The sequence below is a fragment of the Gigantopelta aegis genome, chromosome 9, assembly GCF_016097555.1.
Source record: "Gigantopelta aegis isolate Gae_Host chromosome 9, Gae_host_genome, whole genome shotgun sequence".
Taxonomy (NCBI): Eukaryota; Metazoa; Mollusca; class Gastropoda; order Neomphalida; family Peltospiridae; genus Gigantopelta; species Gigantopelta aegis.
Genome location: NC_054707.1, coordinates 61,703,851 through 61,731,668, shown reverse-complemented (window position 1 = coordinate 61,731,668; position 27,818 = coordinate 61,703,851). Strand labels below are relative to the sequence as shown.

The 27,818-nt window shown below is 35.7% G+C and overlaps 1 protein-coding gene across 3 annotated transcripts in view; it reads right to left on the bottom strand.

Moving 5' to 3' along the window:
• Positions 1–9,616: 9,616 nt before the first annotated feature.
• Positions 9,617–27,818, bottom strand: part of LOC121380594 (serine/threonine-protein kinase tousled-like 2) — a 44,083-nt gene continuing 25,881 nt past the window's right edge. For all 3 annotated transcript variants that reach the window (XM_041509482.1, XM_041509479.1, XM_041509480.1), the window contains 14 exons: positions 27,420–27,512; positions 26,299–26,409; positions 25,427–25,563; positions 24,663–24,794; positions 24,005–24,169; positions 23,771–23,852; positions 23,276–23,367; positions 22,642–22,731; positions 21,856–22,025; positions 20,717–20,855; positions 19,953–20,064; positions 19,299–19,406; positions 17,961–18,061; positions 9,617–17,576 (listed from right to left, as the gene is read on the bottom strand). In XM_041509482.1, coding sequence (XP_041365416.1) covers positions 17,447–17,576; positions 17,961–18,061; positions 19,299–19,406; positions 19,953–20,064; positions 20,717–20,855; positions 21,856–22,025; positions 22,642–22,731; positions 23,276–23,367; positions 23,771–23,852; positions 24,005–24,169; positions 24,663–24,794; positions 25,427–25,563; positions 26,299–26,409; positions 27,420–27,512 — 1,662 coding nt within the window. In that variant the 3' untranslated portion in view covers positions 9,617–17,446. The remainder of the gene's footprint in view (positions 17,577–17,960; positions 18,062–19,298; positions 19,407–19,952; positions 20,065–20,716; positions 20,856–21,855; positions 22,026–22,641; positions 22,732–23,275; positions 23,368–23,770; positions 23,853–24,004; positions 24,170–24,662; positions 24,795–25,426; positions 25,564–26,298; positions 26,410–27,419; positions 27,513–27,818) is intronic.

Here is a 27,818-nt window from a genome sequence, read left to right as displayed (position 1 = left end):
ACTCCCTCACAACAGTACTAGGGGGCCGATTTTTCCATTCTAGTGAAGTTAAAACTTTCAGCAATTGTTTCTAATTTCCCTTATTTTTTTTATAACAAGAACTCATGAATGTGTTCTAGTGGCATCGTTTAAACAAAACAAAATCTTTTAACTTTGCAACACCACCTTTAAGTAATTTATTAGTTTGATATTCTGACTGCAGCACGTATACATTATAAATATGTTACATTATATATTAGGCGTGTCATCCTGTGCCTGCTTCCTAGGTATGTTTGTTCTTTTCGCAAGTTTCAATATCCATGGCTGTTTGCAGGCTTTCGTGCCCTTCCTTCTGCCAATCATCCACCTAAGATGGGCCCAGCAGCAGAGAAGAAAGCCTAGTATGAAAAATAAAACCGAATTGGATATTAATACTGACACAGCCACAACTACTATGATACCATTACCTGTATCCTGAATCTGACAATACCGACACAGCCACAACTACTATGATACCATTACCTCTATGCTGAATCTGACAATACCGACACAGCCACAACTACTATGATACCATTACCTATATGCTGAATCTGACAATACTGACACAGCCAATACTGACAACTACTATGATACCATTACCTATATGTTGAATCTGATACCGACACAGCCACAACTACTATGATACCATTACCTATATGCTGAATCTGACAATACCGACACAGCCACAACTACTATGATACCATTACCTATATGCTGAATCAGATAAATCTGACAATACTGACACAGCCACAACTACTATGATACCATTACCTATATGCTGAATCTAACAATACTGACACAGCCACTACTACTATGATACCATTACCTATATGCTGAATCTGACAATACTGACACAACCACAATTACTATGATACCATTACCAATATGCTGAATCTGACAATACCGACACAGCCACAACTACTATGATACCATTACCTATATGCTAAATCTGACAATACCGACACAGCCACAACTACTATGATACCATTATCTGACAATACCGACACAGCCACAACTACTATGATACTATTATCTGACAATACCGACACAGACACAACTACTATGATACCGTTACTTATATGCTGAATCTGACAATACTGACACAGCCACAACTACTATGATACCATTACCTATATGCTGAATGTGATAATACCGACACAGCCACAACTACTATGATACCATTACCTATATGCTGAATCTGATAAATCTGACAATACTGACACAGCCACAACTACTATGATACCATTACCTATATGCTGAATCTGATAAATCTGACAATACTGGCACAGCCACAACTACTATGATACCATTACCTATATGCTGAATCCGATAAATTTGACAATACTTACACAGCCACAACTACTATGATACCATTACCTATATGTTGAATCTGACAATACCGACACAGCCACAACTACTATGATACCATTACCTATATGCTGAATCTGACAATACTGACACAGCCACAACTACTATGATACCATTACCTATATGCTGAATCCGATAAATTTGACAATACTTACACAGCCACAACTACTATGATACCATTACCTATATGTTGAATCTGACAATACCGACACAGACACAACTACTATGATACCATTACCTATATGCTGAATCTGACAATACTGACACAGCCACAACTACTATGATACCATTACCTATATGCTGAATCCGATAAATTTGACAATACTTACACAGCCACAACTACTATGATACCATTACCTATATGTTGAATCTGACAATACCGACACAGCCACAACTACTATGATACCATTACCTATATGCTGAATCTGACAATACTGACACAGCCACAACTACTATGATACCATTACCTATATGCTGAATCTGATAAATCTGACATTACCTATATGCTGAATCTGACAATACTGACACAGCCACAACTACTATGATACCATTACCTATATGCTGAATCTGATAAATCTGACAATACTGGCACAGCCACAACTACTATGATACCATTACCTATATGCTGAATCAGATAAATCTGACAATACTGGCACAGCCACAACTACTATGATACCATTACCTATATGCTGAATCTGATAAATCTGACAAGACTGACTGTCACGGGGATCCTATAATACCCGTAACTGAATAAAACACGATTATCCAAATATCTCTCCTAACTGTATATCTATTAGATCTCTCTGTATCGGGCAGTCTAATACCCGAGTAGCTCGGCTCTAGGTAGATCAGAGATAAGATCTGATATATATATATATATATATATATAAACAAAAACAGAAATCAAGAACGTCAACACATTATCACAACGTTCAACTTCGGGACAGGGCATCCGCGATTACATTGGATGTGCCCTTGATATGTTCAATGGTAATTGGGAATTCCTGCAGAAGAAGACTCCATTTCAAAACTCTCTGGTTGGTGGCTTTGATTCTGTGAATGAAAATGAGCGGATTATGGTCAGTAAAGACAACCACTCGATGCAATGCCGATAACACGTAGATCTGAAAATGCTTCAGAGCTTGTACCATGGCCAAAGCTTCCTTCTCCATCGTGGAATAGTTCACCTGGTGTTTGTCAAACTTTTTGGAGAAGAAACTTACAGGATGGTCCAGTCCATTTTCGTCTTCTTGGAACAGCACAGCTCCAGCTCCTACGTCACTGGCATCCACAGCCAGCTTGAAAGGCATTCGGTAGTCTGGTGCTGCCATCACGGGAGACGAGGAGAGCATCTGCTTAAGACGGTTGAATGACTTCTCGCATTCGTCTGACCACTAGAACTTCGATTCCTTCTTTAGTGCCGCACGTTTTACAGGTTTTACCCGATAGTCATGCTGTCGACTCGGTGTAGCGTTGGGTTCCAAGCGCACATCCTGGATTAAGGTATTGGTAACCGTTGGAAAGTCCTGACAAATGGAAACATTTTCTTGTATCAACGTAATCAGCTCTGCTCGCTGGGGGCTGTCAAGATGCAAGTCCGGACTCAAGTCTGCTAGAATCTGGCTGTTGGTTAACTTGATCTCTGCAGTTTTGACGTCATCACAGGAAATTGAGTGACTCTCAATTTGAACAGGTAACACTGGAACTATCGGCAGTCTGTCAAAATAACCTTTTAGCAAATTGATGTGACAATATCTACTTTTCCTAACCCTATCAGGAGTGTTTACACATACCCTGTCTCATTAACCCGTTTGTGCACAACATAGGGACCGAAATACCTGTTCTGCAATGAACCCCGTTTAATGGGAAGGTACAGCAGCACCTTATCCCCTGGTTTAAATTCCCGACTCCTAGCCTTCCTATCAAACACTGATTTTATTATGCTCTGAGCATAGCTCAGATGCTTCCTAGCTAGTTCGGTCGCCGGCCATCTCCTATCTCTAACTCTCTTATTCATTAATACTCCCTTGTCCATATAATAACATGACATCTGATCATCCATCTCACCCTCTGTTAACAATGTAGTGCGAGCTGCCAACAAATTTGGATCAGCCCCCTGCTCTAGGATTAACTCTTGTCTATTACAAGGTAAGTCCCCTCTATCAAACACAACTGGTTCATTTACCCTCTGCGGGAAGTCAACAGATTCCACCACATTTAGTTCCTCAGTTGACTTATCTACCATTTTACTGATAACCTCATCCACTCCAATTTCATGGCTCACACACGTATCAGACAAATCACAATTTTCCTCTGGGTCTCGTGCTACCCTTCCGGCCATAGCCCTAGTCATTACACACGCAGGATAACTAATCTCACCTCACACTCTTCTATTGGTAAAGGGCTGTCTTCAATTAACAATTTGTCACCTTGTGGCTGGCAACACTGACTAGTCAAATCGTTACCCAACAAAACTCCTATGTTTTCAACAGGCAAGTCCTTCACAACACCCATAACGACTGGTCCCGTCACAAACTTCGAATACAAGAAAACGTTATGTAACCGGACAACCATATTTTCTCCAGTAACCGAGGTTAAGGCCAAACTACGTCCGGTATCTGAATTCTTAATACCAGCTAAACAATCTGACGTTATAAGCGACTGGCTACACCCTGTATCTCGATAGATTGATATTGCCTTAGGACTCAACTCTTGTTTCACATCACAAACCATACCAGTGGACACATACGGGTTTACTTTCTCTGCCATGGGACTAACTATTAACTCTCTCGCTAACGCAGCTGACCTCACTAAACCGACCACTTGCGCATTATCGCGTTTCCTTTTAAAACTGTCCCCGACAAGATGGTTATCCTTTTTACAGTAACTGCAATGTGGACGAAAAGTTCGTGCATTGGCTGATAATGCAGGTTTATCCTTACTTTGCCCACCAGGTGCATTCCTAGCCCAACTAGCTGACCAACTAGATGACTCTCCCCGATAGGTACTTTCCCGGGAAAAACCTGGCTGAAATTTCCTCTTATCACCCTGTTGTATAGAGCTACCCTGTGCTGCCTGAGCTTTGTGTATTAACACGTAATCATCTGCCATTATGCCTGCCTCCTCTATTTTTTTGATATCACGATCCTCTAAATGAATACGTAAGCTAACTGATAATCCATTTTTAATGTCCTTTAAGATCAACAATTCCAGTAACTCGGTATATGACCCTACCTGATGAGAACCACCCATTTATCAAACATCCCTGCTTTCTTAGCCACAAACTCACTATAAGACTGACCCTGCGTTTTTCTCAACTCGCTATACCGTAAACGATAATCCTCAGGTCTAACTCATAAGCCCTCAACACTGCAGACTTAACTAGGTCGTACTGACTTGCTCGCTCATCACTCATTGAATTATAATCTACGCTAGCCTTCCCCTTAAACTTAGACACGGCTAACAATGTCCACTTAGACTGCGGCCAATTTAGCTGCTTAGCGGCCCGTTCAAAAAGTTGGAAGAACATATCTACCTCCTGGTCGTCAAATACAGGCACTGATCTATAAGCCTCCGACATGTTAAAACCATTTCCTGCCTCTCGTCTAACTTCTTCAGTATTCAACTTTAACTCATGTTCCACTTTTAATTTTGCTAACTGGAATTCTCTATCCCTCTCTCTCTCTCTCTCTCTCTCTCTCTCCCCTCCCTCTCTCTCTCTTCTGTCTCTAACTCTCTCTTCCTTTTCTCTATCCCTCTCTCTCTCTCTCTCTCTCTCTCTCTCTCTCTCTCTCTCTCTCTCTCTCTCTCTCTCTCTCTAATGCACGTTCTTCTCTTTCGTACTCAAGCTTTTTAAAAGCTAACTGTTGTTCCATACTCAAGTCATTTATCTCTATCTCTGGAACAATCTCACTTTCTTCCATAACAGGACTATCACCAAAAACTTCCTGGATAATAATTGTCCTTATATCTCCTAATGTTTTAGCTGATGTTAAATCAATTTCCCGCTCACTTGCGATTTCAACTAACTCGGCCTTACGTGCTCGCTTAATCTCCACTACACTGAGCGTAGGCCTATCCAGCAAATTCTTATCCATGTTTAGGTATGACGCATTTATTATTATTATTTTTCTAGTGAACAACGTTGCTACTTCTAGTTAAAAATAATTTATAAAGCCCCCATTTACAAACAATACTTTTAAATATGCATGTCCCGTTTTAGATCCGGGACGAGCACTCCAATTTTTACTCCTGTCACGGAGATCCTATAATACCCATGTAACTGAATAAAACACGATTATCCAAATATCTCTCCTAACTGTATATCTATTAGATCTCTCTGTATCGGACAGTCTAATACCCGAGTAGCTCGGCTCTAGGTAGATCAGAGATAAGATCTTATATAAAGTATATGTAATATAGCACGTTTAGTTCACTAGAAAACACAACAAAACACAATACACTTGGAATTTGTATTAACACTACGCTGACAAATGTACTTGCCGCAGTAGTTAATTAACAACAACAATATAATAACAATCCAGAACTAATCACTTAATTAGTTAATCACTAGGTGTCTAGTTTACACAATATTCTAATCACTTCATGGTAATACAACACAAACACGTGTGATAATTGAGAAACGCTGCCAGGGGAACTTAATTATTAAAGGAATTACAACTCTATTACTAACTGGTTAATTTTTAATTAACCCTTAACTACTCATTCAGTAACCTTGTAATACAGAATTAATACTGGTACCTATCACAATAAAGACAATAACATACAGTTTACCTAGGTCCTCTAGAATGACCGGCTAAGCTTTATCTTTTTAGAACAGTGAAGCCTACAATTTACTTCGTCAGAGCCGGAGACACTGTCTAAATAATATTGGTATAATACAGTATTAAAATATTTAAAGTCACATCAATCACATCAAGGTTATATAACAGAGCAGAAAAATATATTTACCACGTCCGGACTGAACGTATATAGATCGTTCAGTGGACGACGTCCGTTTCCCCTGGATATTTCCAATGTTTCTCCCCGATATGTCTAAAATCCTATCTATTTATTCAAAAATCTCAGAGACAGCGAATATCGCCTGGGGGCACAACACGGTACCTCACCTATCATGTGATATTTCCACAACTCCCAGAGACGGTATATTTTCTTAGAAGCCTAGACTGGTCGTCGCCTAGCTCGCTAGAGTTACCAGGTCGCGCGGAGGTATTATGTAACCACTCTCTACATGGCCTCCACACCTGGTCTGGGTATTACGTAACCAAGTGCCCACTTGGTCTAAGTGCATATTGGGACACAAAGACTACCACCGTCGCGTGGGGGTATTACGTAACCAAGCTGCACACAGCCCTCTAAAACAATTAGCATCGCCACAGGCGAAAAGATAAGAACATGTCCCGTCACACTGACACAGCCACAACTACTATGATACCATTACCTATATGCTGAATGTGACAATACTGACACAGCCACTACTACTATGATACCATTACCTATATGCTGAATGTGACAATACTGACACAGCCACTACTACTATGATACCTGTATGCTGAATGTGATAATACCGACACAGCCACAATTACTATGATACCATTACCTATATGCTGAATCTGACAATACTGACACAGCCACAACTACTATGATACCATTACCTATATGCTGAATCTGATAAATCTGACAATACTGACACAGCCACTACTATACCATTACCTATATGCTGAATCTGACAACACTGACACAGCCACAACTACTATGATACCATTACCTATATGCTGAATCGAACAATACCGACAGAGCCACAACTACTATACCATTACCTTTATGCTAAATCTGACAATACCGACACAGCCACAACTACTATGATACCATTATCTGACAATACCAAACACAGCCACAACTACTATGATACCGTTACTTATATGCTGAATCTGACAATATGGACACAGCCACAACTACTATGATACCATTACCTATATGCTGAATCTGTCAATACTGACACAGCCACAACTAGTATGATACCATTACCTATATGCTGAATCTGTCAATACTGACACAGCCACAACTACTATACCATTACCTATATGCTGAATCTGACAATACCGACAGAGCCACAACTACTATACCATTACCTGTATGCTGAATCTGACAATACTGACACAGCCACAACTACTATGATACCATTACCTATATGATGAATCTGACAATACTGACACAGCCACAACTACTATGATACCATTACCTATATGCTGAATCTGATAAATCTGACAATACGGACACAGCCACAACTACTATGATACGATTACCTATATGCTGAATTTGACAATACCGACACAGCCACAACTACTATACCATTACCTATATGCTGAATCTGACAATACCGACACAGCCACTACTACTATGATACCATTACCTATATGCCGAATCTGACAATACGGACAGCCACTACTATATCATTACCTATATGCTAAATCTGTTAATACTAACACAGCTACAACTATCATTACCCAGGGCTTCTAGATTATGGTAGCCCCACTCCCATGGCTAGTGATATTCAGTGTTGGGCTAGTAAATAATTACTATAAACAGCCCAATGGCTAGTGAAAAAATCCTTTGTCAAATGCTGCACTTACATATTTTGTAAATATGAATATCCTGCTGCCCCTTTCCACCCCATTCTAAGGATTTTTAAGCTCAATCTCCCTCTTTAGGTGACATATCTGATTATTACTATTAGTAAAATTGTATTTTTTTAAAGTAGGGCTAGTGAATTTTTAATCATGGCTAGTACATTTTTAAAATCACTGATCCCATGGCTAGTGGATTTTAGAAGCTCTGCATCACCTATAAGGTCGTAGGAAGAATATTTGAAATGGTAGCAGGGAAGCCTGGGGCAAATTCTTAAATTCAGGCAAAAATTATTGAAATAGTTGGGCAAAATGTGCTAACCTGAGACCTGTTCACCATGCATTTCCATCATTCTATTCGCAAAATTAGTTGTAATCAATGTTAAAAGGAGCAGATTCGTTTCTAACAGTTTGACAGTAATACGAAAGAAAGAAATGTTTTATTTGACGACGCGCTGAACACATTTTATTTACGGTTATATGGCATCAGACATATGGTTAAGGACCACACAGATTTTGAGAGGAAACCCACTGTCGCCACTTCATGGGCTACGCTTTCCGATTAGCAGCAAGGGATCTTTTATTTGCGCTTCCCACAGGCAGGATAGCACAATCCATGGCCTTTGTTGAACCAGTTATGGATCACTGGTTGGTGCAAATGGTTTACACCTACCCACTGAGCCTTGCGGAGCACTCATTCAAGGTTTGGAGTTGGTATCTGGATTAAAAGTCCCATGCCTCGACTGGGATCTCAACCCAGTACCTACCAGCCTGTTGACCGATGGCCTAACCACCACGCCGGTCTAATAATAATATGAATACATTGTTATCCAGATTTGAGCATTTTCATTTAATTTGGGCAAAAAGCAGCCCCTTACAAAAATGGGAGCCTGTACGCCTATGAGGTCATCACACACTACGTCCTTTGATATACGAGACAGGGGAAAACAATTAGAGAATGAGGTATGAATTGTTGTAGGTCAGGGATTTTACCGATGGCATTTTTTATTTTTTTTACTCTTTGAGGCTGGATAAAAATTTATATATTGCAAAAGTTACGGATTTAAAATTACCGTATTCATGCTCAAAACCACCATAGGTGCATTTAAAATGGTCTACGGTTTAATGGAGTAGCCTGCACCGATAATGTAACGTAACGCTGGGATGGTTTGGGATTTGTTCAGATTGTAACAGACTAACCATGACAGAACAACCACGCTATTACGTTTAAGCAGTCAAAGACCACTCTGGCCATGCTAGGCATCTCTCGATGACACGAGACCACTTATGGCAAACGAAACGACGACAGGTCTCAAAACTTCAATCCTGTATTTTAAGTCGTAAAATTGCCATGAATGTTTTGTAGTCGGTTTGTTTGTTTATTGTACATTTTATCACACACTCTGTTCCCAATAACTGGCCTACCTGCAAAGGCATTTTAGTTTTATATGCACATTCTCCTATACAACCTTAAACGTCATTCGATTTGACAGTCCGGTGGATAAACTGAAATAGGGCAGAGAAAGGACATCGCTTTACCACTCCCATACCATGTACATGTAAAAACAACACAAACATTTTAGTATGTAAAATGATTTATACATTTTATTCCATAAAAACAACCATAATGGTGGTCATTTTATCTCTCCCTCTCTCTCTCAACAACTAAACAACAACTGTAAGTGGTGAGCTTCTCATTTCATTTGTTTTACTTCAGTCACCCAGTAAATGGTAGCAAAACAATAAAAACAGCCCTTTATCATTCACACACACACGCCATGCCACAACCATTACCACACTCAAAACATTGCAACAAGAAATTCCCTTATAACCGAAACATACTGCATACATTTCTGAGAGATTTGTGATCATGATTTGTACATTACAGGTTCTGGCACCTGAGAGATGGTTCTCTCTAGGCATAAAACAAACCAACATTCTTTTTTGGAATAGTTTTTCTGCCACCCAGCCATTTTTAGACAATTGCATCCAAAATCCAGGGGCCAATTTTTACAAAACATCGTTAGTTTACGTCTGCGACTAGCAGTTTTACTGAGCATACATTTACACGTATTTGGCATCTATTTCATGCAGAAAATGACATCATTACGGAAGATGGAGCATTTTAAGAACGAAAAGAAATGAATTATGTGTATTTCTAACTATATTTGTTGTACTATAACAGCAGTGAGAACTGTGGTTTTGTCATAGATTTAAGTTTTAAAAAACTAGGCTTACGATGTTTTGTGAAATTGGGTCCAGGACTCTACCTAATTAGGGTGCAATGGGGGGCAGTTGCACCCCTAAAAAATAAGTTTAAAAGTGACTCTTTTTTTCTGTTGTCTACCTGGAGCAGACCTTCTATTAATGTGCACTGATAACTTTTGTACTGCAACCCACACTTACGTTAAGCCAAGTACAACCCTTAAATCATAATATTCATAAGTTAATTTTATGGTCAACAATATCCAGTTCATTGTCATTCTGTTAAAAACTGATAAAGTGAAGAAAAAATATATATTTAGCATCACCTACAAATTGATCTGCTTTTCAAGGGAAATACTATAAATATTCATAATTAAAAAATTACAGATACATGTAAAAGATATCTAAGTTACAACTGACAAGGATGATAAGAAACATACATGTACATGCAGCTTTAAAAAAAAACCCATCCTAAAATCAGAGAACTTGTTTGCATGAACATGTATAAAGCATGAAACCAGATCAGCCAATGTGCATGTAGTAGTGCATACTAGGTCATTGTACATTTACACACTAAGTATATTTTAGTACAAAAACACCCCAAAGATATTGTCCATGATGATCTTTAAGTACCAGTATTACATTCCGATCCACCACGTTAGAAGTCAATATCGCCAAAAGTTTTAACAAAAAAACTAGTTACAAAATGTATTTGGCTAACTAATTTATAAATAATAATAATAATAATAAAATATAAAATATAAAATAACAAAAAATAATGAAAGGAAAAGAACATACGACATTTTAAACTATGAATAATTGGTGTCCCAATATTGGTTGACAAAAATTTGGTAAAAATATATAAGACACACCACAATTGCAAAGGTATGGTAATAAAACTGTCTTTTGGTAAACTCTCTCCACCCCCCACACCCCAAATAAAACCAGCATGGTTTACTTCAAATATCAATTAATAACATTTTATCATGGAGGTTGGGCATTACATGTTTAAAAAAAAATTAAATTAAAAATGCACAGAATGATCTTTCAAGTGCCAATGGGTTACAGAACATGATCATTTACATAGATGGATGTGGCCCCAATATGCAAGAACAGTTTATTAATTCTGTAATCACTGGCAAGAGTGTCAGTAAATTTGGCCATTGACTAGAACATCGGATTAGTACACAACATACATGTAACAAGATTCGTCCGTATTAGCAACATGCAACGACTTTCGTCATGATCATACTATGTACTTGATGCTTATCTAAATGGTAAAGCAGTAGGGCTCTTGGCAATTATAACAGTTTATTTAAAGCTACTGCTACAAAGTCCTCTAAAAACCTTGTACGATATTCCTGATTGAAACCTAGTTTCTTGGAATATTTTTATGTGCATGCTTGATGTGTTCTTGATTGTCCAAATGCCTACAGAACTTCAAGACTGTACACCAGAGTTTTGACAATATATTAGGATTTCAACTTTCTGCCAGAGTATGATGGGTAAAATTACATACAAATTCTAAGAGATTAATGGACAGATTTGTATAAATTTCTTAAAGAAAGATTATAATAAAAGAACTGGTTTAAAATTGGTGAGAGTACATGAAACACAGTATTCAGTTTCAAAAGATTTCGAACCCATAACCATCTAGTAGGGTCACTTATTTGCTGTTTTGAGTTTATTATGAACCCTCAAATAATTTTCTTGCAGAAAGTCTGTGTACTGGGTTTTTGTCAGTACCTTTTAGAAATACATCCTGGTAAATCATCTGGATATGACAATTAAGAACATTTCTAATTATCCATATGGTTAAAAATATCTTGGTACATATCACAGTGATACGTCCCACTAGAACGCCAAGTGACGTCATCGATTGGTTGACTTTCCTATAAGATTGTAGTGCGCCACACGTGTTGAGTGATATAAATTAGATCGATTATGGGTAATAAGTAGGATATTAAACTCGCTACCATTTCATATCATGTCCTTTGTGAAATTATTTTCATTGTCACTCGCTAAAGCTTGTGACAATTGAAAATTATTTCACTTGGGACATAAACAAGATACAAAATGGAAGCTTGTTTAATATGCTATAAATATGATCAATAACATATAAACATTTACTTGTTTCTGGATAAAATTCAAGCAAGAAACAAAGTTCTAAACTGAAATACCATACAATGCTGTAAAAAAACCATGGATCTTTACCTCTTCAGAAAATTAAAGAGGCTCATGAGAGAATACATTCAATGCAGTAGATTTTATCCCATATTTAACAATTATACAGTTTACACATAGCGCAACTTGTCAAACACAAGATGTGAATTTTTAAGAGCAGCCAAGCAAGACATGATTCGATTTCCCACCACCTCATCAATAATGACAATAGCAGGCAGCACCAACTGGAATGTTGTGTTATCTCAAATCATATGTAGAGGAATCACTGTGACTAGACTATAGGCATCATGCAGTATTCGAACGGGGTTGGCATCCATATTTAATTTCTTTAGATTTGTGTGTATATGTGGAGGGGGGGGGGGCGGACACAGGTGTGCATGCGCGTGCAGCGGGAGAGGGAATGATGCACCATACTTCAATTTGTATCATTTACCAAGACTGCAATTAACTGTTCCTGCAACTCCCTCATGCCAGCTAAGCATATGAATTTGTAACTATGCATGGAAAGAATAAGATACCACCTCCCGCTTTTAACTGTGATACATATTCAAATGAAATCAATTGGTAAAAGAAAAAGGACATCAGGTTCTAAATAGTGACACATAACTATAAAAAAATTAATTTTCAAAACATCTTTCTTTCTGATGTTCTTACCACTGCGCCATTGAAATCAAAATGGGTTACCTGAATATGTTTTGTTTCGTAACCCATAAATGGTTTGTGTAAATTTTCCATTCTCAGATGCCTGCAATACCACAAACATCCCACTGTGATGCAGTACTGCCAAGTTTTATGTTGAATAACATCTACTAAATGCATACTAACATTATGATCTCTTTTTGGAATATCACTTGAAATATTTCAATGTATACAAATTTTAATGCATGGCCCCTGATTTGAATAAAATAATTAAAAAGTAATAATCTCCCAAGACATGAAAAACAGTGGGAATGTTAAAATTGCAGTGATGACATTAACTACAGAAAGATAATCACAATATTGTATATGAAATATCCTGGGTACTACAAGGATGTATTAGCCATTTAAAAATTATGTAATTTTTTTTAGCATTTCAGATCAATACGTTTGTATAAATTATTTTATTCTAAAGAAGCTGAAATCGGACAAAACACCGGAAAATCATATCCCAGTATTCCAGTCGAATAAGACCATGCATGAAATAACTTGTAACCATAAAATATAAAACCTTTGACTTTAGCGTAGTGAAATATTAAATGATTTTAAAAAATAACTTCACTAAATTCAATCATATTTTATGATTGTTACGAATTCACAATTTAATTCACAATCAGCTTATATCTAATTCAGAAAAAATTTAAGAATGCAAACCCTTTTTCATTTTACCATGATCAGTTTTTTTTTTTCCAAGGGTAGGTATATAATAATTAAAAAAAAAAAAAAAAAAAAATAATAATAATAAAAAATTCTAAAGCTTAATTACTATGCTACATAATGAAAGCAATAGTTTTGTGATTATCACTATCCATCAAGTAGTCAATCGGTAGCTTTTAGATTGATGTGTCTATATTGCTTGTCACCCAATGAACAACATTTAAATTAGCAATCAATCAATGAAGGTTAGGCAGACTGTCGATAAATATAACAAATTTGCACTCCATTTTGGTTTTGTTTGTTTGTCTCTCTCTCTCTCTCTCCAAATGTTTTGAATATCAGCAGCAACAATCTTGCAGCTGAAGTATCACATAAGTGTATCCGCATTTTGTAGTCTGCAGACATCTTGCATTCAGTCACAAAATAACAAAAAACAATGTTCATAAAACAGGAGCCAGAACACACACATCGCACACCATGTTCAGAATATTCACAATTTGAAACAACCATACACACAAGTTTTAACACAGAGCACGTTAGTTTAGCGTGCTTCGACAGACACAAAGTCGGTGAAACTTTCCAAACAGTTTTCACAAATCTGTGGTCGCTTATTACTGGCACTGATTCATGGCACTCTTCTGTACATAAATACTCCATGAATGAATCAACTGATCTTGAAATGAGTTCCTCCTGTATCTTGATTTCACAAAACAAAATCCGCATTTCGATGTTAATCTGTCGTCTTCTTTCAATTCATAACAGAACATGTCGACACTCAAAAAAGAAAACATTGAATAGTTCCGTAAGAATACTGGTTCAGGTATAACAAACGAACGAGCTTATTGCAATTCACAATTCTATCCTCTTGAGAAACTTAATAAATAAAAAAACAAACCCATTCATTTGTGTATTTAACAAATATATATAGTGTTCACCGTAACTACACTGAATAGAAAATTTGCAATAATTAACATAAAATGTTTTAATGTACAAATTACATTTCAAAAATGAAAACAAATTCAGAGATCAATGACAATGAGATTTTCATTCACATAATTTTGTTTTAAATGCTAGAATAGTTGAGGTGGGGGTTTTCCTTACTTAACTGAAAACAAGAAATAAGTAAAAACAGCCCAGCACCAACTAATCACTGACCGATTATTAACTGATTAAGCATATATTTTGCTTTGAAGAACACCTGCCGCTTATACATATTGTGATCCGACGTAAAGGCAGAGACATACAGCAGATGACCTATTACATCACCTGACTCGTATTTTTAACGAGATCTGGAGAGTATGTTATTGAAACAGTTATATAGTTAAGTTTGTTTAGTTTAATGGCATCACTACAGCACATAGATTTATTAATCAGAAGCTATTGCATGTCAAACATTTGGTAATTCTGACATATAGTCTTTAGAAGAATGCAGCCAGACAAGACAGCACATATGATGTCTTCTGACATACTAGTCGTGGCATACTGGCTGGAGGAGAAAACCCCCAGAGAAGCTCAGGCGAGAGCTCTACCGACTGAGCTAAATTGCTACCACCTCCATCCCATCTGAATAGTTGTTATACCCACATATTTTCAGAAAAAAACATAACTGCTAATTTTTCCCAAAAGCTAAATGTGTGCAAAATGGCTTATGGTGTACATTTCAAGTCACATGATATGTGTGAATCTGCGTTTAGATTGACTGCTGTGCAACCCAGACAATAAATCTGTTTACAGTTACATCCAAAGTTTTTAACATGAAGGTTTACTATGTTAAAATTATTAAATAATAAATAAAAATACAACATGAAAACCTCCCACCAAAAAACCCTTTTGCCATACAATTTTGGTGGACTAAGTAAATAAAACATTTACTCATTTCTAAAAAAAATTATGTAAACATTTTAATTTTTTTAATTATAATATATGAATTATCATTTGTTTAGTAAATAAAAATGCGGCTTCTATCTTCTTGTATAAAGAATATAAACTGATTTTACCGTTGCCTTATTCATTACTACACACAAGACCATGGAACTTATAGGAAAGTAACTTTTGCATTGTACAACTAGTAGAAATAAATTGTACTCGATTAATTAGACAAATGATTGAGTGAACAATGCCTGACCAACCTTCCAATCAATCAGAACACCATTACCCAGCATGCACTGTAACTGGCTACTTGGTGTCTAACAGAGACGACTGAGAGATTTAAGGCAAACAAGATAGAATACAAAAGAAAATAACCGATAATGCTGTATTTGTTATGTTCCCTTTTTTATTAGCACCAATTGATCTTTCAATTGCTTTTCCATACAGGACAACACATGCTCTAGACTTCTGATTAGAAAGGGGTCAAAAAAGGAAAGAAACAAAAAAAGAACCCCCTGACTGCAATGTTAAGTAAAATGCATTCAAAAGACCTCTTGCACATCAAATTGGTATTTTCACTAATTAAATACCACATTAATGGAAATAAAGAAGCATTTATAGAATTCTTAACTGATGAATTTTGTAGATCAGAAGTAAGATACCTGAAACCTCAAACTAACACCATCAAGTACTTAACACAAGAAAAAAAAAAAGAAGTAATAATTTTGCAGTACATGATTAAATAAGTAATACTTTTAATAAATGCAAGATTTGGAGCGTGTCATGATAATATTTGTAAAGACTAAAGTATATGCCACATGGTTCACTTATTTAGAACTGGTAATAATACTAATATATCTGATATGCATGTGTAAAGAATACATTATAATAAATCTGAAATGCATTTGTGAAGTCCATATATAAACCACGAGAAAAAAAAAAACTCATTGTCAACAGATGTGTTCATAATCATAATTCAGCAGTGCATCCCATACCACCTCCCAGCCTACACACACACACACACACACACAGCTGTTTACCAATAATATTAGTAATGGTTTATCGGTTTCCATGTGGATTGTAACAGGATCCCTAAAATGTTCTATCAACTTAATTTACCATGACCTACATCTCAAAGGATATTATGTTTTATTTGTCAAACAGAATGAGAAGATAACTGCAACCACAACACATCTACACTTATTATCAAGTTGCAGCAAGGGGTCTTTTATATGCACTTTCTTCACACAGACTGCACTTAAAGAGCCTTGAAATAAAGCACTGTTTGGAACTGAGAAAGACCCCCACCCCCTCCACCAAATAACTGGGTCTTCTAACTTTAAAAAAAAAAAGGAGAGAAAAGTAAAGAATGTGAAAAAGAAACAGAAACAAGATGGGGATGGGAAGAAAGAGAGAGAGAAGGAAGGACAGTTTGTAGAGCACAAGAAAGAGAATGAAATGCAACCACGATGTTGCTGTTTTAACATGTTGAATTATTGCAAATTTTCATATTAATTAAAATCCTCTCTCCACCATCAAGATGGATATCACTAGAAGGAAACTACCCTACACTCGATGTGACATAAAAACCAGCATCATCCTCATACTGTTTGCATGGATATTTTCTCTCTCTGTTGGGAAACAGAAGACACACACACACGCCATGCTAACACAGAATAGTTTAAAGCTCTCATTTCTCTGCTACCCTGCGACACATAACTACAAGGCCATCCATAGTTCACTTGAAAGTCGAGGTATTTTTTTTCTGTCAACATTCATCCACGTTTTTCGTCCACTGCAGACTATGAGAATTTTTCTCCGAAACTGAAAGAAGGCGACTGATTAAAGTTAATGGTAGGTCTCTGTGATGACTGGCTTGCACTTGTGGTCATGCTAGTTGGTGCAGGACTTCCCACGCTCTCTGCATTGTGTCTGGAAAACAAAACGAGAACACGTATGTATAATACTCTTCTTCTTGTGTGCTCAACACTGTTGTGGTGCACTGGCTGGAACGAGAAATAGCCCAATGGGTACACTATCGAGGATCAATCCTAGAACGACAGTGCATCACCACTGGGCTACGTCCCACCCCTGGGACAGACAAAAAGAAGATACAGAAGTTAAATAAAAGGCTGCAAAGACAAGAATATTGAGTTTAATACCATTGGAATTGTACAGGCTTTAAATTAACAAGCAGCTAGATTTATCTCCTACATGAGAATAGATGTATATTTAAGAGGATTAAAAAAAAAAATTATATGATTATTTTAAGTTTGGTGGGTAAGGAGAGCTAAGCAGAAAAAACCCAAAACCTACTTCGACTTGAGTTGTGGAGGTTTTAAATAATCATCTTGTGAAAGCATCAAGACGTCTGGTCTCGAGTCTTTCTTATACTGTAGACACCGCCTGATGAAGCTCTGTTAAAACAAAACAATCAGGTGAACAACATTCATTCAACATCTTCTATCAAGATACATCAACGATGTTATTTATTTCTGAGCCGATTGTTTTCTAAATTGGACAATTAACAAACAAACAAATTGTTATTTCCAAAACACTTTTACTTTTCTTTATACGTCAAACCAAATTCAAATTTGTTACAAAAAAAAAGTGGGATGAACTATAGTATGGTGGTTGGACATGATTAAGAAGAGAAAAAAATTATATGGGCATCTTTTATGCATATACTTTAAATGACCTCTAATCAGGCGAACACTTTACCACTAGGCTATGTCCCACCCTTGAAGGATGAAGGAAGGAAATGTTTTATTTAACGACGCACTCAACACATTTTATTTATGTTTATATGGCATCAGACCACACAGATATTGAGAGAGGAAACCTGCTGTCGCCAATTCATGGGCTACTCTTTTCAATTAGCAGCAAGGGATCTTTTATATGCACCATCCCACAGACAGGATAGTACATACCACAATCTTTGTGACACCAGTTGTGGAGCACTGGCTGGAGTGAGAAATAGCCTAATGGGTCCACTAATGGGGATCAATCATAGACCGACCACACATCAAGTGAACGCTTTACCACTGGGCTACGTCCCGCCCCCTTGAAGGATTAAGTCAGATCATTCCTTAGGTTTTAATGTGCACATTCATAACAAGCTGTTGTAGCACACACCTATCATGGGCACAGGTGTCAGCTCTCACCGGCTCCTTTCCAGGGCTGCAGACATGGAAAATAGTTAACTAGCCCGCCAGACCAGAACCAAGTAAATTTTACTAGCCTGATAGGATTTCTACTAGTTCTCCAGTCTATAGAACAATATATTATTAACAATGTTATAATAAACAGTGTCTTCACTTCAAATGGAATATATAGATAAATTGACAAAACTTTATTAAGGACACTTCGCAAGTGTCAAAGTGATCAACAAACGAAATAAAAAAGACAGACAGACCGTCGGGGTTGGTAGTTGCATTTTTTAAATCGTCCGTAGGAATTTTTACCTGCATTTGGCGAGCACTTTCTGCAACCCTGCCTCTCCGTCCAGGACAGGAAAGTTTTAAAGGGAGCTTTCATCTTATTTTGTTCTAAAGTCTAACCTGAACCCGACGATGTACCTTGGCACAGTCAAGTTTTAAAGGGAGCTTTCTCCTTATTTTGTTCTAATGTCCTAGCCTGAACCCCACGATGTACCTTGGCTTCTGGAGTGACTGGTGGCTTTGCAGGGAACTCCACACCTGTTGCTTTCAGGATCGTGTTCTCCTCCAATATGGCAGCCTGAGACAGATTGTGCCCAAATGGCTGAAACACAAAACAGTTTGTGAAACAAACATTTAACAGCTGTCTCAATATACTAACAACAGAGACACACGGTGCAAAATAATTAAGTTGTTTGAGACAGTGATGTGAAATAGAACAACACTGACATTTTGAGAGTGTGATTTTAATGTAAACCTGATTTCCTAAACTGGATAATACTAAATCAAGACAAACAGTAAAACATCCATGATTTATCAATGCATTCTGCGATACTAACATAAATACTAATTGGCCAGATAATCATAATTTGAACAAAGTGGGAGTCCAATAGTAGTTACCTTCAATACTTGCTTGAAATTCAGAACATGCTAAAAACGGGTATAAATTTTAATTAAGAACAAAGTATTAAATATATATAAATAAATACATTTTACTATAATTAAAAAATATATATATAACAGATATAATACTTTCATGGTACACTGCAGTAACCTGAAAAAGATTCATGGAACATGGAACCATAGCAAAACAATCCTGGAAACTGATGCTGATGGAATGATACACACAATTTTAATGTTATTCACTTACTTTTTTCCCATATAAACACTGGTAAAATATCACACCGACAGACCACACATCAACTTTGGAAGAAATCTTTGGTGGAGACTTGCCCACAATAAAACATTCTGGTGGCAGGTACCTAAAATGAAACAAGTCAACCATTTTGATTCCTAATTGAAAATAATATACAAGAGGTTTAAGATCAATCCAGTCAATTGATCCTTTATAGTTGTTGCCTATTCCTACCAGAATTAGCCTTTTTATGCTTTTATATTACCAAAGCTTCTTGACTGGTATATTAAATGCTGTTCATGATCTAATTGACAAAAATTTGATTTAAAATAATGCAAAGATGCTTTTCTTTTTAAACATACATACAAATTGAGAGAGAGCAGTGTGTTTATTCATTTTAATGTAAAAAAAGAATATTCTTACTGTAACACAATACAAGTTAGAAATGTTTTTATAACAAAATATGTATTCACTGTAACCCACTATTCTTAGACACACAGGAACTTGGGGCAGCGGGTTGTACACCCCCCCCCCCCCCCCCCCCCACACACACACTTAAGAACCAAAAAATTTACCTTTTCTTGCCCTACTACTACTATATAAACAACAAAAATACTCTTAAAACAGATAAAAGTTGATATTGAAAAACCATTGCTGTTACATTCTCCAGATGCTAAGAAATAAAGTTTGAAGCCATTGTGCCAAACCTAAAACCATTTCTCAATCCACACATTACCCACACCCAATAGCGATATCACACCAAAAGGACTGATTCTTACCAGTAAGTTCCAGCTCCTTGTGACGTGAGGTCCATCCCAATGTCCGGAGAGAAACTGTCGTCATCCATAATCTTGCTGAGACCAAAATCTGTGATTTTGATTTCACCACTCACAGACCCGCTACCAAGTAGAATGTTACCTGGAAAGCAAAAGTTCAGATGCACAACTGTGTTTGGCTTCAAATGTCAAGCATGCCATGTACATATGTATATATATTGTGTACCAAGGAAAGGAATACGTGTTTAACAGCATATCACTACATTTTAAGCAATGGCCATTTGGTTTTTCGAGAGAGGAAATCTGTTTCAGTAACAGACAACTCCTACCAAAAAACAGCAAGGAACTTTTTATATGCACTTTCCCATAAGTAAGACTACATACCACGAGATTTGAGGTATCAATTGTGGGACACTACTTGAAATGGGATGGGGAAAACCCCCAAGTCCATCAATAGCTCTGATGCTACAATACCTCAAGCAAGTGCTTTACACCTAAGCTACTTTGGGCCTCGGAGGTTGGGACTAGTTTGTCTTAAGCAGGTAAAATATTAATCAAGCAAAACAAATAATTAAAATATGTTAAATAAAAAAAAAACAGTTATTGCATCATGCATCGGTTCTTCTGCCAGAAAGAAATTTTTGGGTCTGGTGCTATGGAATTGAATGCAACCAGTCAACAGGGGGTATGGGGGGACCTCCTTTAGAGTTAGGATTAAAAAATCATACAGAAAATGATAAGAAAGTTTGTCAAAAACTTAAATACTTAAAAAAACAACAACCCTGAAACAAAATGTGGGTATGGTGCCATACCCATTTTACCCGCCGGCAGAAACCCTGTGCATATAAGGAGAATTAATAATTTTAAAAAACTTCTTTAAAACATTTTATGTAGAATTTACAAAATGTTCAAACATTTAAAAAAATATTTTTAATACCAATTATTATTTATAAAAAAAACCCCACCCAACATTATTTTAAGCGTGCCATTCCAGTTTTATGAATCTCTAAATTTTCTTCGTCAATATACAAATCCAAATTCAAGAGTGCTGATTATTTAAAAACATTTTCCACATAATATTTCAAAGTATTTTTGAATCAATATACATGTATATATATTTATTTTAATCAGTGTAGCAATACCTGGTTTTAGGTCATAATGTATCACAGCTGGCTTGATTTCATTGAGGTATTTTAGGGCGCTGACCGTCTGGCACATGATAGAGCGGGCCTCCTTCTCTGGAATGCACTTGTTCTGCTTGAGATAGAAGTCCAGGTCATTGCCCTTGGAATACTCTAGCACTGTACAAAATCTACAAGCAGATAATCAACATACCGGAATACTCTAGCACTGTACAAAATCTACAAGCAGATAATCAACATTCTAGAATATTCTAGCAGTGTACAAAATCCACAAGCAGATAGTCAAATATACTGGAATATTCTAGCACTGTTTAAAATCCACAAGCAGACAATCAACATACTGGAAATTTTTAGCACTGGACAAAACTAGAGGCAGTTAGTCAACATACAGGAACTACAAGCAGATAATCAACATACTGAAATACTCTAGCACTGTACAAAATCTACAAGCAAATAATGTCATCAACATACTCGAATACTCTTGCACTATAAAAAATCTACAAATGGTCAGATTGGGAAAAACTGAATAGATCATATGAGGATATCCTGGTAACCTATACATCTCAGGCAATCACTTAACTTAACTTGAATGTTTAAACATTTATACGGGTTCAAAGGAACATTAGTTAAGAAATTTCAGCCGTAACACATAACATTAGTCTAAATGTTAACAAAATATCAAGAGACTTGTTACATAAATATTCCAAGATAGATTTAACAATTAAAGAGTTAAGCAAACTTTCTAAAAAAATATATTTTCTTTCAATACAATTGAAAAATACTTACGAATTATTGTCAATTTCAAAAACATCATATAATTTTACTATTCTAGGATGATGCAAACTTTTATGGATGTTGTATTCTCTTAACGCATGCCTGAAAAAGAAAATACATCAATGTATAATTGTGCCACTTTCTAAAAACAAGGTAAAGCAATACATGTTCCCTTTTGGGCCCCAACACATTTTTGTAGCCCTGTAGTTAAAGGGCCATAACTCTGTGAAAAATTGGTAAATTGCAATGAATGTCAAACTTGATATGAAACAGTACATGCTAAAGCTCTACACAAAATTTCAGTTCAATATCTTGAGGCATTGTGAGAAATTTTTTGAACAAAAAGTCTGGAAAAAATTGTTTGGTGTTTCCTAAGTTTATGGGCCATAACTTTGTCAAAAATAGGTAATTCACCATGAAATTCAAACCTGATCTGTAACAGCACATGCTAAAGGTATACTAAAAATTCGATCTCAATACCTTGAGGCATTGTAAAAAAAAAAAAAAAAAATCTGGGACAGGCGGAGAGACAGAGGGATATGAAACCTATAGTCCTCTCCGGTTGGACTGGTAGGCGACTAAGAAACATGAACTTCAACTAATTACAATAAATGAAACTGTTCCCTACAAATAACGTTTTACTTACTTGATATAGTTTGCTTTTTTGTCTTCCTTCCATTCACGATTTAATTGATGAATTTTACAAGCAACGTATCTCTGCTCTTTAAGGTCAAAGCCCTGGATAATAACAATAAAAACTATAAATATATGTATAACTCAACAGAAATAAAGTTCAAGCCAAAAAAAAATGCTTTTATTAAATGATATTTACAGACCAAACTCCCCCAAAAAACACAACCAGAAGAAAAAAAACCCAACAATAATAACAAAAAACCCCAACAACAACACACACAGAATAAAAAAACCCCAACCTAAACAAACAAACTAAAACTGCAATTTAAGTTGTACAACAGAAAGCATTTTCTTTGGGGACTGCATCAGGATTTTGTGCAAATGGGCCGTTGTAAATCGCAACCTGTCTAGTGCTGTACAAATGAACACAATAGAGATATTGCAACTAGCTACAGCCACTAAGAGCACTGTGTACCAACACTACTACAATTTAAACAGATGTGGTTACCTTGTGAACTTCACTAAAGCCTCCCTTGCCAAGCATGTTCAGAAGAAGATATCTCTCATTCAAGATAGGATGATCCTTGAACCTGCAAACAAAATTTTAAACAAATTCTATTCAACAAAATCAAACAATTAATTAGTGGGCTGTGTGTGTATATGTCCATTGTGCGTGTGCGTGTGTGTGTGTCTGTGTATGTGTACATCTAATTTCATTATAATTTTTGACTGTCTCATTTACCGAGAATTATCTTCGCTCTGTATTCTTTTTATTTCACGTATATGAAGATTTCTTTCTCTTTCCAACTTCTCCAGTTCCAACTGCAGATCGGCATCTTCCTTTTTAAGTACTGCTTGCCGCAATTTGAGAATCTCATCTTGCTCATAAAATTCTGCTATTGTTAATCTGAAAATAGAGAAATACATTCAGCGATTTAAAAATATAATCAATATTATATGCAAAAAGTAAATTCACAAAAATAAATAAACAGAAATATATGTAGCATTGAAAAAGTCTTGAAAACTATACAAGGTCTTGAAACGTAGGGGGCTACTATGACTTATTCCTCAAAGAACAGGGAAAACATATCTAGGTAATATTAAAATCTGGGAAAAGTCAAAGGTTTTCCATGCCTTTTTAAATCGAAATTTAAAACTACACTGCAAAAAAAAAAATGTTTTAATTGGGAAATCTTTATCTAGCTTGGAACCTCATAACTCAAGAATGCTACCTTACTGCAAAGATTCAGTTATTTAGAAAATATGCGAATTTTTCTTATATGTATGCTTCTGTTAGTTTAGACAGTAGGTCTTAACAGAAGCAGAGATACATGTATTAATTTTTAAAAAAAAACACCAAAAAAATCCACACACTAAAAAACCATTAAACAACCACTTACGGCTTTTCTCCCGGTTTGATAAAATCGTGTTTTGCTGAATTTTTCGTCACCCCCATCGGAGGTTTCTTCTTCATCAGCATGCGCCGTTGTTTATCAATATCTTCTCTATCTGAAGCTATTCTTTCTTGTTGTCTGCAAATTGATAATAATCAGAATGAAAATATTTTCTCTGTTAACATATTACCTCTACGTAAATGCTTCATTACAAAAAGTATGAGTTAATAACATTGAAATAAAAAAAGGAAAGGAATATTTATTGACACATCAGCATTTAAACTTTGGTGTTTAAGACATGGTTATTTTGACATTTGGTCGATAGAAAGAGAGGAAACCCACTGCCACCATATAGGCTACTTATACCAATAAAGCAGCAAGGGATCTATTATAAGTACTTTCCCACAGACAGGACAGTACATACCACAACCTTTGATGTACCAATTATGAGGCACCGGTTGGGATGGATTGACCCCCTCTAACCCCCACCCCACCCCAAAGCCTGTGACACATTCGACCACAAGCAAGTATTTTACCCGTGAGCTATATCCTATCCTAATATGTACAATATATATATATATATATATATATATATATATATATAAAACATGTCTATCATCTAGTCCTGTAGTCACACGTAACAGGACAAATAAATAACTTTCATATCTTTTATTTCAGAAAATATCAGTTCACTTTAAAAAAAAAAAAACCCAGCAGTAAAGCTGTAAAAGTTAATAACATACTGTTGCAATAATTGATAATAAAATTACTTCAACAAGTCTGTGAAAGCCCATCCATCGGTCCAGTTTTCTACAAACGTCGCTCCTTGTCTTTGTGTGACAAACTGACCCAGTCGTAATCTGTTTTCTAAACATTTCTGACGAGTCGTTCTCTTTTCTAGTTTACTCTATAGACAAAAAAAAGAAAAAAGTATTGAATTATGAACTTAAAATGAATCTTTTCAATATTAAACAGCTGCAGGCCTCAGGATTTCCAATTTTATGGGATATATATTTTAATTTTATTTTAGTGCCCTGTGATCATCGGAAACTATCGGAAACTGTTGGGTTTTTTTTGTAATCATAACAGTGGATAAGTAATAGACTAATAGACTTCAGGTTCTATGATTTTTTTTCCGACATACTACCAACATTCTATTGGAAACAATTGTTTCATGAAATCCAGAAGCTTGCAGGTGTAATGATGTTCTAAACTATACTAATAAATATAATAATTATACATAATTATCAATAAAATATTATAATTATTCAGGTTTTTATATATATTTTGTTTCTAATTATATTTCAAGAGAAAAAATATTGTTCTACTGACAAATAAATTGTGAGTGGTATTTACATTTCTCTTTTTTCCCCCATTTATTTTAAAGTCTTCTATAGGCTAAAGCTTCAAAACAATGTTTCGACTGTGGTAAAGTATACAATACATTAAAAAAAAAATATTGATACATTTCATATATATATATCTATATTCAATACAATATATTTCACAGATTAACATCAATGTTTACAATTTCATTAGGTTTTTCTTTAAAATAATTTCAAACATCATTTACCCATTTCTCTTAAGAATAGTAGCCAATAAGTGTTGTGTTTTATTTTATTGCTTTAATACAAAATCGTACCTTTTCTATTAATAAAGATTTATTAACTTCCAAGCATTTTTGCAAATTTTCTTTGTGTTTTTCTAAAAGTTTTTGTTGTGCCGTTAACTGACGCCGAAGTTCGTCATTTTGCTGGAAATAAATACACGATACGTTTGGAAACAAGTTTTATCACAAAATGTAATACAAATTATAACCAGATCTAAATTTTCTAACTTTAAGCTGTTTTAGACTTTGAAAAATACACATCTAGGAAACAATAACAAGATTACAAATTAACAAACAAGATGGTACAATTACATAATCATAACATACAATTACATAATCATAACGTACAATTACATAATCATGACAGAATGAAAAACCCAAACAAACAATATAACAAACATCAATGAGGTTAGTAACAGATAGTCAATATACATCAGAGAAATTCTGGATTTGAAATTTTAAAATGATAACCCTATAGATGGATATCACCATTTTACTTTACTTTGATAACCAATTAATGTAATAAAATTTCAGATCATTCACCCGTTTGAAATGTAGCACTTGCTTTTGTGTTTTTAAATATAATAAACTGAAGAGTTACATACAGATGCTTAAGATGCTGATAGCTTCAAAGAACATGTTCAGCCTTTGTAAGGGGGTTTAATGCACAAGTCATTAAACATTGTTGACAAAAGAGAAAACTTGTTTAAAATTCTGACGAATAGGAAGTTGAACCATTATGAAGTTTGAAAATTATTATCCAGTAATCAAAACAGAAAAATGTAGAAAACTTTAAGTGTTTTTTTCTTTTATGAATACTTCACCTGTCCTCAAAAAGTGAATTAAGCCAAAATAATGTGCAATAATACTGTAGCAAAGTGTAAGAAGGTATTTCATACAATAAACTCTCAATTAAATCAAGAGAAAAGGACAGATTGCTCAGAGCAAAATGGAAAGATGTCCGAACCACAGTAGCGAGGGAAAAAGAAGGATGTCACAGTCACATGACTGGAACAGGAAGGAGTATGCAGTAGAATTTTAGGCCATCACATAGGCTGTTGGGATGTTCGAACCAGACTACTATCCTCAGGGGAATATGCATTTGTGTTGAGGACAGGTGAAGTAGAAAAGAAATATTAGTACGCAGTACTTACTCTGACTAGGTCATCTATTCTAGTGTCTTTTTGCTCTAAATCATTAGCCGACTGCGATTTGAGAGCAAGAATGTGACTTTGCGTCATATCCGTCTGAAAGTAACACACATGCGTTTAGTGAGCTTGTACACATGAACCATATTGCAATCAGTATGCTTATGAAAAATCTCACAATACATCTCATATATTAAGTGGTTCTGTTTATAATTCTGAGATACATAGTAATGACACTATCTGTGATATAAATCAAATTTTGTATCGGTCCATATGTACATAATAAAATATACTGTATTTCCTGATCAGTATATTTATTTCAAGAATCAAGCATTGAAGGAACACCAATACTCCTGATGATCGACAGAATTTGTTTTAATATTAAGAATAGTTTGTTATTGATAA